We start from the raw sequence: 27,220 nt of genomic DNA, 5'->3' as shown, positions 1-27,220 counted from the left end.
TTAAGTAAAATATATATATTGCAGTGCAGTATTGTGGATTTTTGAGATTATGTTCACAAACGTTTGCAAAGTATGAAAATCAGCTGTACTTAAAGTTTAGTTGTCTATTTTAAATGTCTAACTTGGTATTCAGCTGATTCTGAGGAAAAAGAACAAACAGTGATTGCAGTCAGTCAGTCTAGTTTGGCCGATAATGTAAAATCTTTTCGTTTGCATTTTCTGTTGATGAAAGTTTCTGTGGTTGGCCCTTCTGCCCCCATGTTCTTTTAAATTAATGTTAAATAAAACCAAAGTGCACTGTGTAACAGAAATAAATAAATGAAGGCTTTCATAATCTGGCGGTGTGGGTGAGCAGGTAGGATGTTCCTGAGTTTTGAGTAAGTTTTTAAGAAAGCACAAATAATGTGATGGATATTTTGTCTATCCAAAGTTTATTATTTGGAAAAAGTCAACTCCATGTTTACCTTGGCATAGTTAAAAGAAGGATGCATCTACCTCAGTTTGATCAAATGCACCAAGATCACCTTCAGCTGAAGGATATTTTTACATAGTTGTATATCTTTACTGTTTCTGTTTCCATTGCATTTCATTTATACTCTGTTTTTTTTTTTCAATATAAAGGGGCAATGGAATTAATATTAAATTATTTTGATGCTTTGTAGGCACAGCAATCACTTTGCTAATGAATATTAGCTTAGAAAAGAAAACATTTGACTGGTTTAATATGATTTCCGGTACAAACCATGGCCACATCTGATCTGACCAAATACAGAAACTATTACGTGAACAGTAGTCTGGCTCACTGGATGTTGATTGCAGGTATAATCCTGCCATTGGCTGCGTGTTTTATGCACCATATACCACACCATTTATATGTTTTCCAAGCTGTTCTGTTTTTTTGCATTGACTGGGATAGACATTTTAGCTTAGACAAAGCTTTTAACACCCAGCCCCCTCAACCCAACCACCCACAATTTTGCAGGTGCACCATCTCTGCATCCTGGGCTAATCATCACCTAAGACGATTGCGATTGGTTTTGAAAAATGAAAGCGAGTGTTTTTCCCCTATAGCAAAGTGAGCATGTGTGGACATTAGATGAACAGACACAGATACAAATATTGCCATCTTCTCTACTGAGGAGTAATGTGCAAACCAGTGTCATTTAAGTCATAACTTTAACTTTGCTTGATCATTTTAGCCTTACAAATTTAAATTTGCTTCTCTTACTGGCTAGCCTTGCAAATAACCAACCACTAACTGAAGTGGAAGCATTGCAGTGTGTTGCTGAATGGTGTCAGGGCCTGTTGAATGTGCCCGACACCGGCTGCCATGTATGGGTATGTTAATATTCAGCCAAGGGTTCATGATCTGAAGTCGGTGTTGTCTTGTTTGCACAAGGTTGGTTTTGAGAATAAAGAAACCACAAAAATCCAGCTCCACTTGTTCATCTGCACCACTGCCACTGTGATGAGTTTTCTCTTAAGCGTTACAGCAAAAGCCAGATAGCGAACCTGGCTATCTGGCTTTTATCTGGTCCTGATACATTGTTTCTTTGTCTCCATCTCGTTTACCATAAAGATGTGTCTCAGTCTGTAATAACCCTGATAGGCTAGTCTAACCAGTGCTCTCGAAACTGGATGGGCAGTTGAGAATGGAATTCATGCTTTGACGTAGACAAATAGTTTACTCAACCACAAAAAAAAAAAAGTCTGAGTTCCTGTTGAGTGCATAGTGTTGAACGTGAGTTCATCCACACAGACCAAAATCACATCCATGAATCTGCACAAAACAAAAATTGAACAAAAACTGTCTTAAGCAGGTCACAGCACTTGTTGACTTTTGTGATGAGTAAATATATGATTTCACCACATCCGTGTCATCAAAGAAAAGAGAGGTGTTTACTTACGCACAGCGAGGCTGAGGGAAGATTTATGAGCTGTGACCATTAAATTTGACCATGGACAAAGATACAGGGTACATAGTATGGTATGGTAGTTGTTTTAAGTGAAATGAAAGTCAGCTCATTACCGAATATTTTTCTTATGAATGGCAAGTTTCTGCTTTACTTTGCTGTTTATAACTTAAAATGTTCAATTGTCTCCACAGAGTATAAAACATTACTAAAAGTACATTCACCGGTAGACTGACTTTTCTTCATTTCACGAATTAAAATGAAAATTTGAAAAAAAAGACACTTTTAAAAAGGAGGAAAACATTCCAATTATATTCTTTCTGTAGATTTCTTATATCATACATTTTAGTCTTTTCAGTACATGAAAGCAAGATTAAGATTAGATTAAGTAAACTTTTTTTAATGCTGTGTGAAAAATAGACCGGTTGTCGTGAGCGTTATAGCTCAAGAACACTTGCAGGGAGATTCTTCTTCAGATTTGGCAGATGTGTCCAGTTGGACTCAAGGATGAACTTCGATGCTCAAGGTCATCATCACAAAACACTTTTTTTATCGCTAGGTGGTAGCTATACTAATTATAAATGAAGAAGTTAAAAAAAATCCACACAAAGAGGACGTTGGGGAGCTCATGTCCTGTGTAAAACCCACAATCTTTTCCTGAACCTAACCAAGTAGTTTTTGGTGCCTAAACAAAACTGGTGTCGTTTTACAACATTAACTGAAGGTCTGCTCTCCAGCGGTCATATGCATGTTGTTAAGTCACTGGCAATCACTACTCGGTCATTTATGAGGTTAATTATTTTATCATTTATTCAATTTTGCACAAATGTCTAGTATGATAAAGTAATAGACTGATGACATTTCATATCCAAAAAGTCAGAAGTCAACTTCACTGTGACATCTTAATGTTCTGGAAAAACACTGTCCAGACTCAAATATTATGAGTCTGGACAGACATGGAAGTGAACTGCTGTTTGACTGGTTGTTGGAGACACACAGCTGCGAGGCAGTAATTCTAGTTCTTCCGTCCACCGGGGTCACATTTTGGCCTCTGGGTTTCTCTGTATGTTAAGTCTGTTTGTGTTCCTTTTAGAGGTGCTAATGAAGTTCTCTCTGAACTGTTACTGATACTGCACTTACTGCAGTTCTGCTATGATAAATATGACTGCTACCATTACTGTTACCATTATTACCACTGCAGTGCTGTTTGTAGAAATAGTGCCTCTAAAAAATACTAAGTAAATAAAAACAAACAAAATGAGAAATAAAAATAATTTTATACGTTTGAAATAAACAGGCGAACGCTTTTGTGAAGTGTGCTTTTCAGAAGATACGTGTTTACTTAATGAACAAAGACTATTCAAGTGGAGGAAGTAGTCAAGCAAAGCATTGATTTGGCTCTGCTATAAACAAGCTGGAGCAGATTCTTTCTGTGTTACGCTAACAAGAAGATCAGAGATAACATTTTATGATGGTTAGTTAACACTGCATAATTAAATAACACTCAAAATATTTAGTCAACTAAGTGTTTCCATTAGCATGCCATTAGTGGAAAGTAGCTCATTCAGTCGAATGTGAGCATCCAGTCTGTCACTGCTGAAGATCGAGATTGATGTGAGGTGTCTAAGTTCCTTTCGTAGCTGCATTCCTAGTGTTAGTTTTACTGGAAACACAATGTGTGTACTTCCTCCCTTGGATTCTACTGGAAAAAGAAAAAAGCTGAGTGTAAAGAGCTGAGCTTCAGACATACCGACCACATGTTAAGAAACCTCTAGAAATACAGGTGGTGCAGGTTTTTGAGGAACTCACAAAAATGTGACGAGCATTATCATGTTTCCTGCCAGCTTATCTGCTTGTAGATTGTCTGTTTCTCACCACTCTTATCCTTCTTTAGATGACCAGAGATACAACTAGGTGCTGATGTTGCTATAGTTCTGCTGGACGTGTATGTAGTATGGAAACTATACCTTTCTCAAACATTTATATTTCTCCTACTTAATGTCATACTGTGCATATTGCTGCACAAAGCGATATATGCATATTATACAGCCCAGTTCCCAAAGAAGAGAGAGCCTCTGTGGCAGCATGCGGCCACCTAGAGAAAAAGCCTGGTATCTTTGTGCTGGCATTTTGAGAATTTCTAGTTGAAAATCTATGGACTTTTCAGAAAGTCATTGGTGTTGTCACCATCATTTTGTGTGTTTGTGTGTGTCGTTTCAGGCAAACAATCAAATATTAGACGGCAACTATGTTAACAAAGAAAATATAGTTGAGTTTGACTTTAGTTTGACCAGAGAGTTGAGTCTCCACTGATGTCTGTGCAATAGAGAACAGAGAAAAAGAGTTTTTTAAAAGTCTCAATGTGTTCAGCTCACAGTAGCTGTACATTTTGTAGCTTCTAACTGAATCTCTGTGGTTTGAAGTTGTGTTGTTGTTTGTATTTTAAGGTATCTACTTAATTTTACTGTTTGTCACTTTCAGCTGGTTAGGAGTCCACTTAAGTTACTGCTGATGAAAACTCAACATTTCCTGATTTTGCTGCCTCGTGATAAAAGTTTTTAGATAACATAATAAGTATCAGGGGAGTTTTATTGTGAAAGAAAAAAGCCCTTAAATTTGCCGATATAAATTCCCATCTTCCTAGTCTATCTTAATGAAACATTTGCATGTAAGTGTCTACATAAAAGGGTTACTGGTTGTCCTGTCTTCACTGACCACAGAGAGATCACTCTTAAATGAAACTAGCACGAGGCTTCAGCAGCCTGATGGAGATGAATCAAGGTGGGAATCTTACAAATTGAGTCTTTTAAGCACCAAATTCCCACTTTGTGTCACTGTCCCTCTGTCGTGGCAAGACACTGTCACAAATAGGGAATTTGAGAGAATGTGCATAGGGACATGTGGGTATTGTTTTGACTTTAGAAATGTGAACCCCCTGTTTAGTTATGGTCTGCTGGAAACCCCAATAAACAATTACGAAAAAAAAAGGAAATGTGACCCCATCCTCCCACAAATTTAATTCATTTTCTTTGCTGACCCACTTATTCCTTTTGGGTGTTATGTAAGGTCAGAAACTGATCTAGCTTACGCTGGAGGTGAAGCTAAAATAACCACCAGCCCATTACGTTAGTCCCATCCCATGTTTTGTTGAAGTTGCGCAACCCATTCTTTCCTACCTCAGTCAAAAGGAAAACACGAAAGCTTCACGTGGCCTGCACTTCAGTGGAATGACCTCACTGACTTCTTTTAAAGCATTTCACATGACGAGGAAGCAAATAATATAGACAACACGAACACAGTGTTTTGGTTTTACACCTGGGTGCTTTTTTGGCTACCTGTTCTAGGAATTAGTAGCTCACAGGGATTTTGACTCTGAAGAATACTGGCCCCTGGGCTAACTCCTCTCATTTTTACACACTGTTAACCCAGAGCTAACCTAAACCCCAGGGCTAAAAGATTCACACTTCACTTCGACAAGCACTGAATTGTAAAGTCATTAGACTCCATTTGCATCAATGCTTTCTGATTTTCCTGAGGGGGGATGATTTGTTTTAGCCTAGCCAAACATACATACTTTGTTTTTGCCCATACTGTCTTGATCATTTTTTATTTTTATTTTTATGTTTGAAGATTCATGTCTACATCGTCAATCAGTGATCAAACTAGGATCATTATCAATTCAAATCAATCAAACCGGCCGTCCCTGTTTCTTCCCTTATTGTTACAACTTCCAAAAAATGTGATAAAGGTACAGGTAGAGTAACAAACATGTTCAGTCGATTTATGGTGCTTTCTTTGGGTTGTAGGTTCTAGCCGGTAATTAGCTAATTCTACTGCTGTATAAACACAGTATATACAAGGACTTGTGTACTTTTCATTTATTTTTTTTTCTGTTCTTGAATGGAAGCATCTGTATGACAAGACCATGAGTATTTCTGATTCTAATACTTTGTTGTCTCTGTCTCACTTGTCCTAGACCCCTGCATTTCAAACAGCCATAACAACGCCTCTGGAACAAATGAGGGACCAGTAACCAAAGTTGTGTTTTTTTCTGCAACCACAGTGCCTGTTTGGAGAGAGCCAACAGGAAAAAGGTAAAGATGTTTTCCACTTTAAAAGCCAGACTAGCAGGGTTATCAACATTAGCGTGTCCTTCATGCATGCATCAGTCACTGAACACAACGTGATCATGCTTCATCCACCCCTGAATCATCGGCTTTAAAAAAAGTTTTCCTTCCTCTACTGTTCTGCTGAGTCTCAACTTTCAACCGTTCTCAACTGAGACACGTAGTGTGACACAAAAAGGTCAGACAAATTAGCAGAAAACCACTTTTAATAAAGAAACTTGACAATTTAACAAATGACAATGACAATAAGGCAACTTTTGGTTTAGCACATAATTAAAATTACTACTTTGAATAATATAAATATTTAAAATATATTACTATAAACCAGCCCTTGGAAGAAAGTATTACAGTAAAAACTACCAACTATAATGCCATATCTGCTAAAAACTACATTTTTGAATAGACATGAACTAGTTTCTTTAGAGTTAGGACTTCATTCTTCGAGTTCAACAAGCTTCTTCAGTTCAGACTTCAGCAGCTCTTCATCCTCTTCCCCCTCCTCTACCTCCACCTCTATCCCATCCATGGTTTTCTGCAGGTCTTCCTTGATGCGGTTCAGTTCCAGCAGCCCGTCCTGCAGGTCCTTACAAACCTCTCGGATCTTGGCAGCAAAGTCTGTCTTTGCACCCTTTTTGAGCTCCATGGAGTCCTTGGCCAAGAAAAAGACGTCCAGAGCCAGGAAGAGACCTGACATCACCCCAGTGGTAACGCTCATCACCTGGGCAGCTTTGGCAGCACCTCCTGCCACACTGAGGACCTGAACCGTACTAATTAGGCTCTCTGTGTTGATCACTAAAGCCTTGCCGGCCCGGCCGCCCTCCTTCATTACATGCTTGACGTTCTGGTTGAGGTGCTTCTTTGAGATGCTGTCAGCGTACTTCTCAAAGTTCCACTCCTCAAGCGTCGCCATCCCGTCCTGTCACATAGATAAAAGGAAGAAGATTTGAAAAAATTCAGTTAATGATAAAGTGGAAAAAGAATTAACTCTGTATGAATTTATGGTTCTCCTCATATGCAGCCTGGTGCTTCTGCTTGAGGTGGTGACAATACGATTTTTTTTTATCATGAAAAAAAATTACGACAATATACTTTGAACGATATGATTCGGCACACCCTTAGTCAGCAACAGCTTTTTTTACTTTGCCCACTAAATGTGCACATTTTGAAAAACGTGTGCATTATATGTGCATCTGCCAGTGGATCATCATGACAACAGGAGGCATAATAATAAATTAATTCCACTACTGGAGAAATGTTCCCTGTAATGGAAAGTGGAAAAAGTTTGCATATATCAGTAACAGCAATTGGCCAAAATGAGTCGGAAAATATGAGAGACCTGCATCTTTACATTAATCCTTGGCACACAACCCAGATTTCAGTGTACAATTTAAATGTACAGTTGCCAAAATAAAATAAGTCAGTTGCAGATGTTGATTACTTTTGTGACTCAGAGAGTCTTTAGCAGAGTTTTTCATGGTAGACAGTGTAGACTTGAGGGATGTCAGTGTTGCAGCTGTCTGTCATGTTTACAAAAGGGGAGGTTTTACACATTTTAAACCTGAGGCAAATAGGATTTCTCCCACTCAAAGCTAAAAACCATGAGTAAAATAATCCTGAGTGTAGCAGTATTGTCTCAAGCTTTGCATGGCTCAAAAATCTGTCTTCTGTCCTCTCACCTGTAAAAACTCCAGGCACTCCTTGATGTCCTGCATCTCCTCCTGGTAGTCTTGGATCATCTTCTCCACCTTCTTGCGGTCCGTTTTTGAGTGGACTGTGTCTGTGATGTTGGCTGAAGCAGATGCCAACCCGCCTGCTGTAGCAACACCAATGCCTACGGCTGTGACGATGAGCGAAGTTCCTGCTGTGAAGGGTGCCAGAATGAGGCCAGTGATGGTGGTGATGGACCCTGCGACACTGGCCACTCCACCACCGACGCTGGCCGTGACGGTTTTCTTATGGAAGACGTCAGCTGAATCGGCCAAAGCGAGCAGCTCCAGGATACGCTGCTGGAGTGAGGCGCCACGCTGGTTGAAAAAGCGAACAAAAAGACGAGCGGCCATGAAGACACGATCGGCTGCGCCTTCCACCACTCTGAGACAAAGAAACGAGGACAGTATGTTATGGCACAAATCAATGGATTTCAGTTCAAAAGAAGTACTTAAAGGAGGAATTTCTAATGTTAAATACTGTAATAAATCATAAAATTACCACAAAAAGTGTATTTCAACCGAGAAAAAAGATGTGGACAAGAGGAGTAACATGTCAACCTTACTTGTAAAAGATAAGGAGAAAATCTGTTTCATGCATGTTGTGATATCAAACTATCTAGATGGACAAATAGCACTACAGGTAAAAGGAAAATTTATTTTGATGTGAACTGTGCCTTTAAATAAATGTGCTACTTACTCTTCAGCATCTTCATTCTGGTTTGCCTCATTCCACTCATCCCAGCCTGACAAACAGAGAAGGAACACTCATACCTTCAGATTTCATCTACAAGAAACATGATCACTGATAAAAAAAAAACATCAAGATCAAACTTACCCTCCACTGTTCTCCACCACGCTAAGAGGCCTTCCTCGTCCTGAAAGTGAATTTCAAACTCATTGGACTAATTCTGTACGTACTGGTAAATTATACTCTACCTAAAACAAGTATAATGTGATGCAACGTTATAAGACATAATAGTAAGCTCACATCTAGAGGGTCCAGGACGGTTCCTTCACTGGGAACTGGCACTTCAGCCATCTCTAGTGTCTGAACTTCCACCGTTTCCTAGAACAGAAAAATGCAAAGTTATTAGGCCTAGGTATTTTAAGAAACAAAATTACAATACCAGTACCAAAGCCAGTAGCCTTGCGGTGAAAGCGATACCAGTGGAGTACTTCATTTAATACCTTTTTTGTAAGTTCTTCTTTATGCTGAACGCTTGTGGCGATTGGCTGTGAGACATTGTCATGTTTTTCTAGAGTTGGAATGCAGATATGGTTTGACTGAAGACATTTCAAGGCTAATTGGTACTGGGTTATTTTAATCAATACATTAAGGTACTGACTACTGATACCCAGGACTAATAGTTATTATAAATGATATAATCCCATGTACTGGTTGCTTTTTGGTTGAAACTTTTCACCTCACCGCGTCCTTTGTTACCATTTCAAGAGAGCTGAAAATCCCATTGAGAATTAATGCAAACTGGATTCCAGACAACTCGGAATGCAAAAATTTCCATCCTCCTTCTACAATAAGTACAAGGAAACGTCACTCAAAGTCGGAGTTCCTACTTGTGAATTCCTAAAAATAATACATACCATGATGTAGTAAAAATCTGCTGTGTTAATTAATTAATAATGCACTTGTCAGGCATTTCAGGGTGTATTTTCAAGCTTTTCCAGCACCCTACAGCTGTGGTTAATAACATTTATATACATATGCATGTTCAAAATGTTTAAGTCTGATCTTACTGTACTATAAAAAAAACAAAATTATAATTCATGACAGAATTCTACCGTAGGGTGACAACAAAGTTTCATGTTTCAAAATGTGTCACCTGTCTCTAAGTAGACTTGGCATCCTATAAAAGCTGCAACAATTTATCAGTTATTAATCAATTATTAATCTAATCTTCACCTCTTTTTCTTACCAATAGCTGTTTAAGTCATTTTTAAGAAAATAAAAGCTTCTTAAATGTGAATATTTCTGGTTTCTTTACTCCTCCCAGACAGTGAACTGAATATCTTTGGGTTGTGAGCAAAACAACAACTGACCAAACAACTAATTGATTAATCAAGATAATTATTGACAGATTAATCAATAATGAACGTAATTGTTACAGGAAGGAGATACGTCCTTGTGCTCCAGTATGTTTGGACCAATTTTTCAAGTGACAAGATTGTGACACAATCAATTAATCAATTATTCTGTTTGGGTCATTTTTAAGAAAAGAAAAAAAAAAGTGAATATTACAACAAACAGTTCTCGTGATTCTCATGTCATGTTCACAGCAGGCTCTCAGTTGTCTTTGCAATAACACTGACAGGAACTTCTACATACAGGTACAGTACACGACTAACATTTTGTTGTATTAAAGAAGAAAATATATTAAACTACATCTGTGGGTGGTAAAGAAATTCTAGTTCCAGTAAAAAGGAGTGTCTCCGCATTAAAGTTTACAAGCAGTGAAGCTACATGTGTGCATGTGGTTAAAAAAAAATATGCAGAACGCCTCAAGCAACAAAGCTTACTGGCTTCAGACTAACAAGTTATGTCTTAAAACAACAGATATTAAATGTGGCTTATTCAAACGTGTCTAATAACTATTACATGGAAGGTGAAGGTGTTGATTTCTTGCAATTGAACAGATATGATCAGTCTTTGTTTTCCTCCTTTTAATCACCTGTAATTAAAGTAGCTGTGAAAGTCAAGTTTTAACCATAGGCCTTCTTGTGCCTCTTTTGATCAAGTATACTCTACATTTTTGCCACCAGTTTAAAATTATGATTCTGCTGTTGAAATAGTTATAAAATATGTATTCCTGTACTACATTAACCTTTATACATGTGTGGAATGAGACTCTTAAACTTATTTGTGTTGTAATATTGGTATATTTTTACACTGAATGGAGCCTATATTTTCAAATAATTATTAACCGCGTCCCTTTCATATTAGCAGAACTGGTATTTCAGATTTTTTTCAGTTGAGGTTTGTGTTCAGTTGAGTGAAAAAGAAAAATGGCATTAAATGGTTGGCATGTCATTTAAGCTCAGAGCTGTCATGTGATAAAGGGATGCACTTGCCAACAGGAAATGAAGAGTGCCATGGGAAAATGCACAATAGAATTCACCTGACAAAACACCGGCTGTTAGTTGTTGGCGGGGTTACGGCAGGACAAAGTGCATTTCAACAAAGGGAATAGAAATTATTTGGCAAAAAGTCTATACCTGAACCACACATCCTTTATTAACCCTCTATGGTACCATGTTGCCCTCAGGCAACAAACCCATTTTTGCCCTGTCACATCTCCACAATGCATCCCTTTAAATGATGCGATACTTTAAAAAAGAGGTAAAACCATAGGGAACCATTAACAATGCTTTAAGTTGTCACATGACCTCCAGGAAGCAATTTTGAAACCCTTCTTGGCGGGCTTTTTCTAAGGAGACAGCTCTGCTATCTTGCTGCAAAAAAAAGACTCTCAAAAAGTTATTTTTTGTCCCTTTTCCACCTGGAAAAAAATGTCTTCACACTAATAGGTGAGTAAACTTTAAGTTTTGATAGTTTCATGCAACTTATTTACTAATTTAATAGTGGATACTTGTTAAAATGCAGCTGTTGCCCTGAGGCATCATAGAAAGTTGCAATGTTGCCTGCAACAGTGAACCATTATGGAATCACTATAGCAAACACAACACTGACCACTGGCCTATTTGGGTGGAGAAAAAGGGCAGATGCAGATACCCTGGATGTAAGGGTATAGTGAAATCACAGTGCACAATATGTGCTTCACTCCTGAAAAAAACTGCTTCATGGAGTTCCATAAGCACTGAGCAGCAACACCACAAGTGATGGCAACACATGTCAGGAAAGACACAGGGGACTGACACAAAACATGCACTGAAATGAAGCAGTGATGATCAAACACTGGAATTTGTTGTTTTTGTTTTTCAAATGGTTATGGTAATGGTTATCTTTGTTGATTTAAGTAGTTTAAAGTTTAAAATTCTTTTTAATTTAAAATTTAAAATGAATTGTGACTTCTTGATGTTATTGAATATTTTTGCATATGTTTATGAAATAAACAATGTTCAAATTGGAAAAGGAACATTCTTTTTCACTTATGCACCATTATGGTACAATGTTGCCTACAGGCAACGAACCCCAAAAACTTCCAAAAACAAAAATAAAAATAAAATTTCTTCAGATTATGTTTATTTAGTCTATTTTGAGACATAAAAACACATTTCCCTCACTGGCATCATAATGTGTACCATAGAGGGATATGACCATCCATCCATCCATACATACATACATACATATGACCATGCATACATATGACCATACATACATATGACCATGCATACATACATACATATGAACATGCATACATACATACATATGACCATACATACATATGAGTATACATACATACATATGGCCATACATATGACCATGCATACATACATACATATGAGTATACATACATACATACATATGGCCATACATATGACCATACATACATATGAACATGCATACATACATACATATGACCATACATACATATGAGTATACATACATACATATGGCCATACATATGACCATGCATACATACATACATATGAGTATACATACATACATATGACCATACATACATATGAGTATACATACATACATACATACATATGGCCATACATATGACCATACATACATACATACATATGAGCATACATTCATACATACATATGACCATGCATACATACATACATATGAAAATGCATACATACATACATATGACCATACATACATATGAGTATACATACATACATATGGCCATACATATGACCATGCATACATACATACATATGAGTATACATACATATGACCATACATACATATGAGTATACATACATACATACATATGGCCATACATATGACCATACATACATACATACATATGAGCATACATTCATACATACATATGACCATACATACATATGACCATGCATACATACATACATATGAACATGCATACATACATACTTATGACCATACAAACATACATACATACATATGACCATACATACATACATACATACATATGACCATACATACATACATACATACATACATACATACATACATATGACCATGCATACATACATACTTATGACCATACATACATACATACATACATACATACATACGACTATACATACATATGACCATGCATACATTCATATAACCATACATACATAGACACATACATACATACATATGGTCATACATATGACCATGCATACATACATTCATACATACATATGAGAATACATACATACATATGACCATACATACATACATACATACATACATACGGCCAAACATACATACATATGACCATACATACATATGACCATGCATACATACATACATACATATGACCATACATACATACATACATACATACATACATACATATGACCATGCATACATTCATATGATCATACATACATACACACATACATACATGGTCATACATATGACCATGCATACATACATACATACATACATACATACATATAACCATGCATACATACATACATGTGACCATACATACATACATACATATGAGAATACATACATACATATGACCATGCATACATACATATGAGCATACATACATACATATGACCATGCATACATACATATGAGCATACATACATACATATGAGCATACATACATACATATGACCATACATACATACATGAATACATACATACATACATACATATGACCATACATACATACATACATATGACCATACATACATATGACCATACATATGACCATGCATACATACATACATACATACATACATATAACCATGCATACATACATACATGTGACCATACATACATACATACATATGAGAATACATACATACATATGACCATGCATACATACATATGAGCATACATACATACATATGACCATGCATACATACATATGAGCATACATACATACATATGAGCATACATACATACATATGACCATACATACATACATGAATACATACATACATACATACATATGACCATACATACATACATACATATGACCATACATACATACATACGAGCATACATACATACATACATATGAGCATACATACATACATACATATGAGCATAAATACATACATACATACATATGACCATACATACATACATATGACCATACATACATATGAGCATACATACATACATACGTACATACATATGAGCATACATACATATGAGCATACATACATACATACGTACATACATATGACCATACATACATATGACCATACATACATACATACATACATATGACCATGCATACATACATACATATGACCAAACATACATACATACATACATAAATACTTATGACCATACATGCATACATATGACCAAACATACATACATACATACATATGACCATACATACATACATACATACATATGACCATGCATACATTCATATGACCATGCATACATTCATATGACCATACATACATACACCCATACATACATATGGTCATACATATGACCATGCATACATACATACATACATACATACATATGAGCATACATACATACATACATACATACATATGACCACACATACATACATACATACATATGACCATACATACATACGTACATACATATGACCATACATACATATGAGCATACATTCATACATATGGCCAAACATATGACCATGCATACAAACATACATACATATGACCATACATACATACATACATACATACATACATACATACATACATACATATGACCATACATACATATGACCATGCATACATACATACATATGACCATACATACATACATACTTATGACCATACATGCATACATATGACCATACATACATACATACATGCATACATACATACATATGACCATATATACATACATACATATGAGCATACATACATATGAGCATACATACATACATACATACATACATACATACATATGTAGCTCAGCGTAAGTTCAATCAGGAAGACATTTTATTACGCTGCCTTCATTCACAACTTTCCTTTACTCCGCCTCTCTCGTCCTATTCCCTCTAATCAGCTGTTTGTGGGCGTTCACCTTCGTCTTTACCATCCATTCAGATTTTGCCACGGTCGCGATAGCCAGTCAATTTGCTGCTGCCAAATCTTTAAATCGCCTCTGTCTTTGCTCCATCAGTTGTCATTCAATCAATCGCGCGACCCTCCTCCACCCCTCTCTCCTCCAGTCACTGGACCCAGGTAGCAGAAGATGTTCACCTCGATCCTCCCTGACGACCTCTCCTCCAGCCTTCAGGTCCAGGCAGCAGGAGTCCAGAGCCACTTCACCTCACCAGTCTCTGCTTTGCACCTCATCATCACCACCACCACCAGTGTCTAGACCCCGGGGGGGTTCTCTTCACTACAGCTTCATCACCCCCATTTATAAATACATATTGTTTCACCTCATTGGGGTCTAACCGCCAAAGACTGTTCATGTTTCATATATCATGCATGTGCCAATAAACTATTTCTCTTTTACTCTTAGTCTCTCCTGATTGAAATGAGCATACATACATATGAGCATACATTCATACATATGGCCAAACATATGACCATGCATACAAACATACATACATATGACCATACATACATACATACATACATACATATGACCATATATACATATGACCATGCATACATATATACATATGACCATACATACATACATACATACATACTTATGATCATACATCCATACATATGACCATACATACATATGACCATGCATACATTCATATGACCATACATACATATGGTCATACATATGACCATGCATACATACATACATGCATACATACATATGAGCATACATGCATACATACATACATACATACATATGACCATGCATACATACATACATGTGACCATACATACGAGCATACATACGAGCATACATACATATGAGCATATATACATACATACATATGACCATACATACATACATACATACATACATATGAGAATACATACATACATATGACCATGCATACATACATATGAGCATACATACATATGACCATACATACATACATACATACATACATATGACCATACATACATGCATACATACATACATATGAGCATACATACATATGAGCATACATACATACATACATATGAACATACATACATATGAGCATACATACATACATACATACATACATACATATGTAGCTCAGCGTAAGTTCAATCAGGAAGACCTTCTATTACGCTGCCTTCATTCACAACTTTCCTTTACTCCGCCTCTCTCCTCCTATTCCCTCTAATCAGCTGTTTGTGGGCGTTCACCTTCGTCTTTACCATCCATTCAGATTTTGCCACGGTCGCGATAGCCAGTCAATTTGCTGCTGCCAAATCTTTAAATCGCCTCTGTCTTTGCTCCATCAGTTGTCATTCAATCAGTCGCGCGACCCTCCTCCACCCCTCTCTCCTCCAGTCACTGGACCCAGGTAGCAGAAGATGTTCACCTCGATCCTCCCTGACGACCTCTCCTCCAGCCTTCAGGTCCAGGCAGCAGGAGTCCAGAGCCACTTCACCTCACCAGTCTCTGCTTTGCACCTCATCATCACCACCACCACCAGTGTCTAGACCCCGGGGGGGTTCTCTTCACTACAGCTTCATCACCCCCATTTATATATACATATTGTTTCACCTCATTGGGGTCTAACCGCCAAAGACTGTTCATGTTTCATATATCATGCATGTGCCAATAAACTATTTCTTTTTTACTCTTAGTCTCTCCTGATTGAAATGAGCATACATACATATGAGCATACATTCATACATATGGCCAAACATATGACCATGCATACAAAAATACATACATATGACCATACATACATACATACATATGACCATATATACATACATACATATGACCATATATACATATGACCATGCATACATACATACATACATATGACCATACATACATACATATGACCATACATACATACATACATACGACCATACATGCATACATATGACCATACATACATACATACATACATATGACCATACATACATATGACCATGCATACATTCATATGACCATACATACACACATACATACATACATATGGTCATACATATGACCATGCATACATACATACATATGAGCATACATGCATAAATACATACATACATATGACCATGCATACATACATACATACATACATGTGACCATACATACATACATACATATGAGCATACATATATACATACATACATATGAGCATAAATACATATGAGCATACATACATACATACGTACATACATGTGAGCATACATTCATACATATGGCCAAACATATGACCATGCATACAAACATACATACATATGACCATACATACATACATACATATGACCATATATACATATGACCATGCATAAATACATACATATGACCATACATACATACATATGACCATACATACATACATACATATGACCATACATGCATACATATGACCATACATACATACATACATACATATGACCATACATACATATGACCATGCATACATTCATATGACCATACATACATACACACATACATACATACATACATACATACATACATACGGTCATACATATGACCATGCATACATACATACATATGAGCATACATGCATAAATACATACATACATATGAGCATTCATGCATACATAGATACATATGACCATGCATACATACATACATGTGACCATACATACATACATACATACATATGAGCATACATACATATGAGCATATATACATACATACATACATACATATGACCATACATACAAACATATGACCATACATACATACATACATACATATGACCATGCATACATACATATGACCATACATACATATGACCGTACATACATACATACATACATACATATATATGACCATACATACATACATACATACATACATATATATATAAATTCTTTTTAGAATTCTTTTTAATTTAAAATTTAAAATGAATTGTGACTTCTTGATGTTATTGAATATTTTTGCATATGTTTATGAAATAAACAATGTTCAAATTGGAAAAGGAACGTTCTTTTTCACTTATGCACCATTATGGTACAATGTTGCCTACAGGCAACGAACCCCAAAAACTTCCAAAAATAAAAATAAAGATAAAAATTCTTCAGATTATGTTTATTTAGTTTATTTTGAGACATAAAAACACATTTCCCTCACTGGCATCATAATGTGTACCATAGAGGGATATGACCATACATACATACATACATACATATGACCATACATACATACATATGACCATGCATACATACATACATATGACCATACATATATACATACATACATATGACCATACATATATACATACATACATATGACCATACATACATACATACATATGACCATACATACATACATATGACCATACATACATACATACATACATATGACCATACATACATATGACCATGCATACATTCATATGACCATACATACACACACACATACGTACATATGGTCATACATATGACCATGCATACATACGTACATACATACATACATATGAGCATACATGCATACATACATACTTACATATGACCATGCATACATAGATACATGTGACCATACATACATACATACGAGCATACATACATATGAGCATACATACATACATACATACATACATACATATGAGCATAAATACATATGAGCATACATACATATGAGCATACATACATACATACGTACATACATATGAGCATACATTCATACATATGGCCAAACATATGACCATGCATACAAACATACATACATATGACCATACATACATACATACATACATACATATGACCATATACATACATACATATGACCATATATACATATGACCATGCATACATACATACATACATACATATGACCATACATACATACATATGACCATACATACATACATACGACCATACATGCATACATATGACCATACATACATACATACATACATACATATGACCATACATACATATGACCATGCATACATTCATATGACCATACATACATACACACATACATACATACATATGGTCATACATATGACCATGCATACATACATACATATGAGCATACATGTGACCATACATACATACATACATACATATGAGCATACATACATACATACATACATATGAGCATACATACATATGAGCATATATACATACATATGACCATGCATACATACATATGAGCATACATACATACATATGACCATGCATACATACATATGAGCATACATACATACATATGACCATACATACATACATACATACATACATATATATAAATTCTTTTTATAATTCTTTTTAATTTGAAATTTAAAATGAATTGTGACTTCTTGATGTTATTGAATATTTTTGCATATGTTTATGAAATAAACAATGTTCAAATTGGAAAAGGAACGTTCTTTTTCACTTATGCACCATTATGGTACAATGTTGCCTACAGGCGACGAACCCCAAAAACTTCCAAACATAAAAATGAAAATAAAAATAAAATTTCTTCAGATTATGTTTATTTAGTCTATTTTGAGACATAAAAACACATTTCCCTCACTGGCATCATAATGTGTACCATAGAGGGATATGACCATCCATCCATCCATACATACATCCATACATCCATCCATCCATACATACGACCATGCATACATATGACCATACATACATATGACCATGCATACATACATACATATGAACATGCATACATACATACATACATATGACCATACATACATATGAGTATACATACATACATATGGCCATACATATGACCATACATACATACATACATATGACCATACATACATACATACATACATACATATGAACATGCATACATACATACATATGACCATGCATACATACATACATATGACCATGCATACATACATACATATGACCATGCATACATATGAGTATACATACATACATACATACATATGGCCATACATATGACCATGCATACATACATACATATGAGTATACATACATACATATGGCCATACATATGAACATGCATACATACATACATATAACCATGCATACATACATACATATGAACATGCATACATACATACATATGAACATGCATACATACATACTTATGACCATACATACATACATACGTACATACTTATGACAATACATACATACATACGTACATACTTATGACCATACATACATACGTACATACTTATGACCATACATACATACGTACATACTTATGACCATACATACATACGTACATACTTATGACCATACATACATACATACATACTTATGACCATACATACATACATACATACTTATGACCATACATACATACATACTTATGACCATACATACATACATAGTTATGACCATACATACATACATACTTATGACCATACATACATACATACTTATGACCATACATACATACATACATACTTATGACCATACATATATACATACATACTTATGACCATACATATATACATACATACAACTATACATACATATGACCATGCATACATTCATATAACCATACATACATATGACCATGCATACATTCATATAACCATACATACATATGACCATGCATACATACATACATACATACAAGCATACATACATACATATGAGCATACATACATATGACCATACATACATATGACCATACATACATACATACATACATACATACATACATACTTATGACCATACATGCATACATATGACCATACATACATACATACATACATATGAGCATACATACATATGAGCATACATACATACATACGTACATACATATGAGCATACATTCATACATATGGCCAAACATATGACCATGCATACAAACATACATACATATGACCATACATACATACATATGACCATATATACATACATACATATGACCATATATACATATGACCATGCATACATACATACATACGACCATACATACATACATACATATGACCATACATACATACATATGACCATACATACATACATACGACCATACATGCATACATATGACCATACATACATACATACATACATACATACATATGACCATACATACATATGACCATGCATACATTCATATGACCATACATACATACACACATACATACATACATATGGTCATACATATGACCATGCATACATACATACATACATATGAGCATACATGCATAAATACATACATACATATGACCATGCATACATACATACATACATACATGTGACCATACATACATACATACATATGAGCATACATACATACATACATACATATGAGCATACATACATATGAGCATATATACATATATATGACCATGCATACATACATATGAGCATACATACATACATATGACCATGCATACATACATATGAGCATACATACATACATATGACCATACATACATACATACATATGACCATACATACATACATACATACATATATATAAATTCTTTTTATAATTCTTTTTAATTTGAAATTTAAAATGAATTGTGACTTCTTGATGTTATTGAATATTTTTGCATATGTTTATGAAATAAACAATGTTCAAATTGGAAAAGGAACGTTCTTTTTCACTTATGCACCATTATGGTACAATGTTGCCTACAGGCGACTAACCCCAAAAACTTCCAAACATAAAAATGAAAATAAAAATAAAATTTCTTCAGATTATGTTTATTTAGTCTATTTTGAGACATAAAAACACATTTCCCTCACTGGCATCATAATGTGTACCATAGAGGGATATGACCATCCATCCATCCATACATACATCCATACATCCATCCATACATACATACGACCATGCATACATACATACATATGACCATACATACATATGACCATGCATACATACATACATATGAACATGCATACATACATACATATGACCATACATACATATGAGTATACATACATACATATGGCCATACATATGACCATGCATACATACATACATACATATGAGTATACATACAGACATATGGCCATACATATGACCATACATACATACATACATATGACCATACATACATACATATGACCATACATACATACATACATACATACATATGAACATGCATACATACATACATATGACCATGCATACATACATACATATGACCATGCATACATACATACATATGACCATGCATACATATGAGTATACATACATACATACATACATATGGCCATACATATGACCATGCATACATACATACATATGAGTATACATACATACATATGGCCATACATATGAACATGCATACATACATACATATAACCATGCATACATACATACATATGAACATGCATACATACATACATATGAACATGCATACATACATACATATGAACATGCATACATACATACGTACATACTTATGACAATACATACATACATACGTACATACTTATGACCATACATACATACGTACATACTTATGACCATACATACATACGTACATACTTATGACCATACATACATACGTACATACTTATGACCATACATACATACGTACATACTTATGACCATACATACATACATACATACTTATGACCATACATACATACATAGTTATGACCATACATACATACATACTTATGACCATACATACATACATACTTATGACCATACATACATACATACATACTTATGACCATACATATATACATACATACTTATGACCATACATATATACATACATACAACTATACATACATATGACCATGCATACATTCATATAACCATACATACATATGACCATGCATACATTCATATAACCATACATACATATGACCATGCATACATTCATATAACCATACATACATACATACATACAAGCATACATACATACATATGAGCATACATACATATGACCATACATACATACATACATACATACATACATACTTATGACCATACATGCATACATATGACCATACATACATACATACATACATATGAGCATACATACATATGAGCATACATACATACATACGTACATACATATGAGCATACATTCATACATATGGCCAAACATATGACCATGCATACAAACATACATACATATGACCATACATACATACATATGACCATATATACATACATACATATGACCATATATACATACATACATATGACCATATATACATATGACCATGCATACATACATACGACCATACATACATACATACATATGACCATACATACATACATATGACCATACATACATACATACGACCATACATGCATACATATGACCATACATACATACATATGACCATACATACATATGACCATGCATACATTCATATGACCATACATACATACACACATACATACATACATATGGTCATACATATGACCATGCATACATACATACATATGAGCATACATGCATAAATACATACATACATATGGCCATGCATACATACATACATACATACATGTGACCATACATACATACATACATATGAGCATACATACATACATACATACATATGAGCATACATACATATGAGCATACATACATACATACATACATATGAGCATACATACATATGAGCATATATACATACATATGACCATGCATACATACATATGAGCATACATACATACATATGACCATGCATACATACATATGAGCATACATACATACATATGACCATACATACATACATACATATGACCATACATACATACATACATACATATATATAAATTCTTTTTATAATTCTTTTTAATTTGAAATTTAAAATGAATTGTGACTTCTTGATGTTATTGAATATTTTTGCATATGTTTATGAAATAAACAATGTTCAAATTGGAAAAGGAACGTTCTTTTTCACTTATGCACCATTATGGTACAATGTTGCCTACAGGCGACGAACCCCAAAAACTTCCAAACATAAAAATGAAAATAAAAATAAAATTTCTTCAGATTATGTTTATTTAGTCTATTTTGAGACATAAAAACACATTTCCCTCACTGGCATCATAATGTGTACCATAGAGGGATATGACCATCCATCCATCCATACATACATCCATACATCCATCCATACATACATACGACCATGCATACATACATACATATGACCATACATACATATGACCATGCATACATACATACATATGAACATGCATACATACATACATATGACCATACATACATACATATGACCATACATACATACATACATATGACCATACATACATACATACATACATATATATAAATTCTTTTTATAATTCTTTTTAATTTGAAATTTAAAATGAATTGTGACTTCTTGATGTTATTGAATATTTTTGCATATGTTTATGAAATAAACAATGTTCAAATTGGAAAAGGAACGTTCTTTTTCACTTATGCACCATTATGGTACAATGTTGCCTACAGGCGACGAACCCCAAAAACTTCCAAACATAAAAATGAAAATAAAAATAAAATTTCTTCAGATTATGTTTATTTAGTCTATTTTGAGACATAAAAACACATTTCCCTCACTGGCATCATAATGTGTACCATAGAGGGATATGACCATCCATCCATCCATACATACATCCATACATCCATCCATCCATACATACGACCATGCATACATATGACCATACATACATATGACCATGCATACATACATACATATGAACATGCATACATACATACATACATATGACCATACATACATATGAGTATACATACATACATATGGCCATACATATGACCATACATACATACATACATATGACCATACATACATACATACATACATACATATGAACATGCATACATACATACATATGACCATGCATACATACATACATATGACCATGCATACATACATACATATGACCATGCATACATATGAGTATACATACATACATACATACATATGGCCATACATATGACCATGCATACATACATACATATGAGTATACATACATACATATGGCCATACATATGAACATGCATACATACATACATATAACCATGCATACATACATACATATGAACATGCATACATACATACATATGAACATGCATACATACATACTTATGACCATACATACATACGTACATACTTATGACCATACATACATACGTACATACTTATGACAATACATACATACATACGTACATACTTATGACCATACATACATACGTACATACTTATGACCATACATACATACGTACATACTTATGACCATACATACATACATACATACTTATGACCATACATACATACATACATACTTATGACCATACATACATACATACTTATGACCATACATACATACATAGTTATGACCATACATACATACATACTTATGACCATACATACATACATACTTATGACCATACATACATACATACATACTTATGACCATACATATATACATACATACTTATGACCATACATATATACATACATACAACTATACATACATATGACCATGCATACATTCATATAACCATACATACATATGACCATGCATACATTCATATAACCATACATACATATGACCATGCATACATACATACATACATACAAGCATACATACATACATATGAGCATACATACATATGACCATACATACATATGACCATACATACATACATACATACATACATACATACATACTTATGACCATACATGCATACATATGACCATACATACATACATACATACATATGAGCATACATACATATGAGCATACATACATACATACGTACATACATATGAGCATACATTCATACATATGGCCAAACATATGACCATGCATACAAACATACATACATATGACCATACATACATACATATGACCATATATACATACATACATATGACCATATATACATATGACCATGCATACATACATACATACGACCATACATACATACATACATATGACCATACATACATACATATGACCATACATACATACATACGACCATACATGCATACATATGACCATACATACATACATACATACATACATACATATGACCATACATACATATGACCATGCATACATTCATATGACCATACATACATACACACATACATACATACATATGGTCATACATATGACCATGCATACATACATACATACATATGAGCATACATGCATAAATACATACATACATATGACCATGCATACATACATACATACATACATGTGACCATACATACATACATACATATGAGCATACATACATACATACATACATATGAGCATACATACATATGAGCATATATACATATATATGACCATGCATACATACATATGAGCATACATACATACATATGACCATGCATACATACATATGAGCATACATACATACATATGACCATACATACATACATACATATGACCATACATACATACATACATACATATATATAAATTCTTTTTATAATTCTTTTTAATTTGAAATTTAAAATGAATTGTGACTTCTTGATGTTATTGAATATTTTTGCATATGTTTATGAAATAAACAATGTTCAAATTGGAAAAGGAACGTTCTTTTTCACTTATGCACCATTATGGTACAATGTTGCCTACAGGCGACTAACCCCAAAAACTTCCAAACATAAAAATGAAAATAAAAATAAAATTTCTTCAGATTATGTTTATTTAGTCTATTTTGAGACATAAAAACACATTTCCCTCACTGGCATCATAATGTGTACCATAGAGGGATATGACCATCCATCCATCCATACATACATCCATACATCCATCCATACATACATACGACCATGCATACATACATATGACCATACATACATATGACCATGCATACATACATACATATGAACATGCATACATACATACATATGACCATACATACATATGAGTATACATACATACATATGGCCATACATATGACCATGCATACATACATACATACATATGAGTATACATACAGACATATGGCCATACATATGACCATACATACATACATACATATGACCATACATACATACATATGACCATACATACATACATACATACATACATATGAACATGCATACATACATACATATGACCATGCATACATACATACATATGACCATGCATACATACATACATATGACCATGCATACATATGAGTATACATACATACATACATACATATGGCCATACATATGACCATGCATACATACATACATATGAGTATACATACATACATATGGCCATACATATGAACATGCATACATACATACATATAACCATGCATACATACATACATATGAACATGCATACATACATACATAT

General features: G+C 34.4%; 1 protein-coding gene and 1 long non-coding RNA gene across 2 annotated transcripts in view; one reads left to right on the top strand and one right to left on the bottom strand.

Annotated features, from left to right (window-relative positions):
• The first annotated feature begins 5,872 nt into the window (after nt 1-5,872).
• LOC146305906 (uncharacterized) lies at nt 5,873-7,871 on the top strand. Its single transcript, XR_014769115.1, has 3 exons — nt 5,873-6,007; nt 6,579-6,744; nt 7,732-7,871. It is a non-coding gene; the product is annotated as an uncharacterized LOC146305906 (long non-coding RNA).
• Nucleotides 6,229-27,220, bottom strand: part of LOC146305905 (uncharacterized) — a 47,607-nt gene continuing 26,615 nt past the window's right edge. Inside the window, exons 19-23 of the mRNA XM_084712711.1 lie at nt 8,738-8,815; nt 8,585-8,624; nt 8,447-8,492; nt 7,717-8,131; nt 6,229-6,956 (exon numbers count right to left, since the gene is read on the bottom strand). Of these exons, the coding sequence (XP_084568837.1) occupies nt 6,474-6,956; nt 7,717-8,131; nt 8,447-8,492; nt 8,585-8,624; nt 8,738-8,815 (1,062 nt within the window). The 3' untranslated portion in view covers nt 6,229-6,473. The remainder of the gene's footprint in view (nt 6,957-7,716; nt 8,132-8,446; nt 8,493-8,584; nt 8,625-8,737; nt 8,816-27,220) is intronic.

Source organism: Lutjanus erythropterus, chromosome 23, assembly GCF_056507025.1.
Source record: "Lutjanus erythropterus isolate fLutEry1 chromosome 23, fLutEry1.hap2, whole genome shotgun sequence".
Classification (NCBI taxonomy): domain Eukaryota; kingdom Metazoa; phylum Chordata; class Actinopteri; order Lutjaniformes; family Lutjanidae; genus Lutjanus; species Lutjanus erythropterus.
Note: the sequence above shows the minus strand (reverse complement) of the source record. Positions and strands in the feature narration are given on the sequence as shown.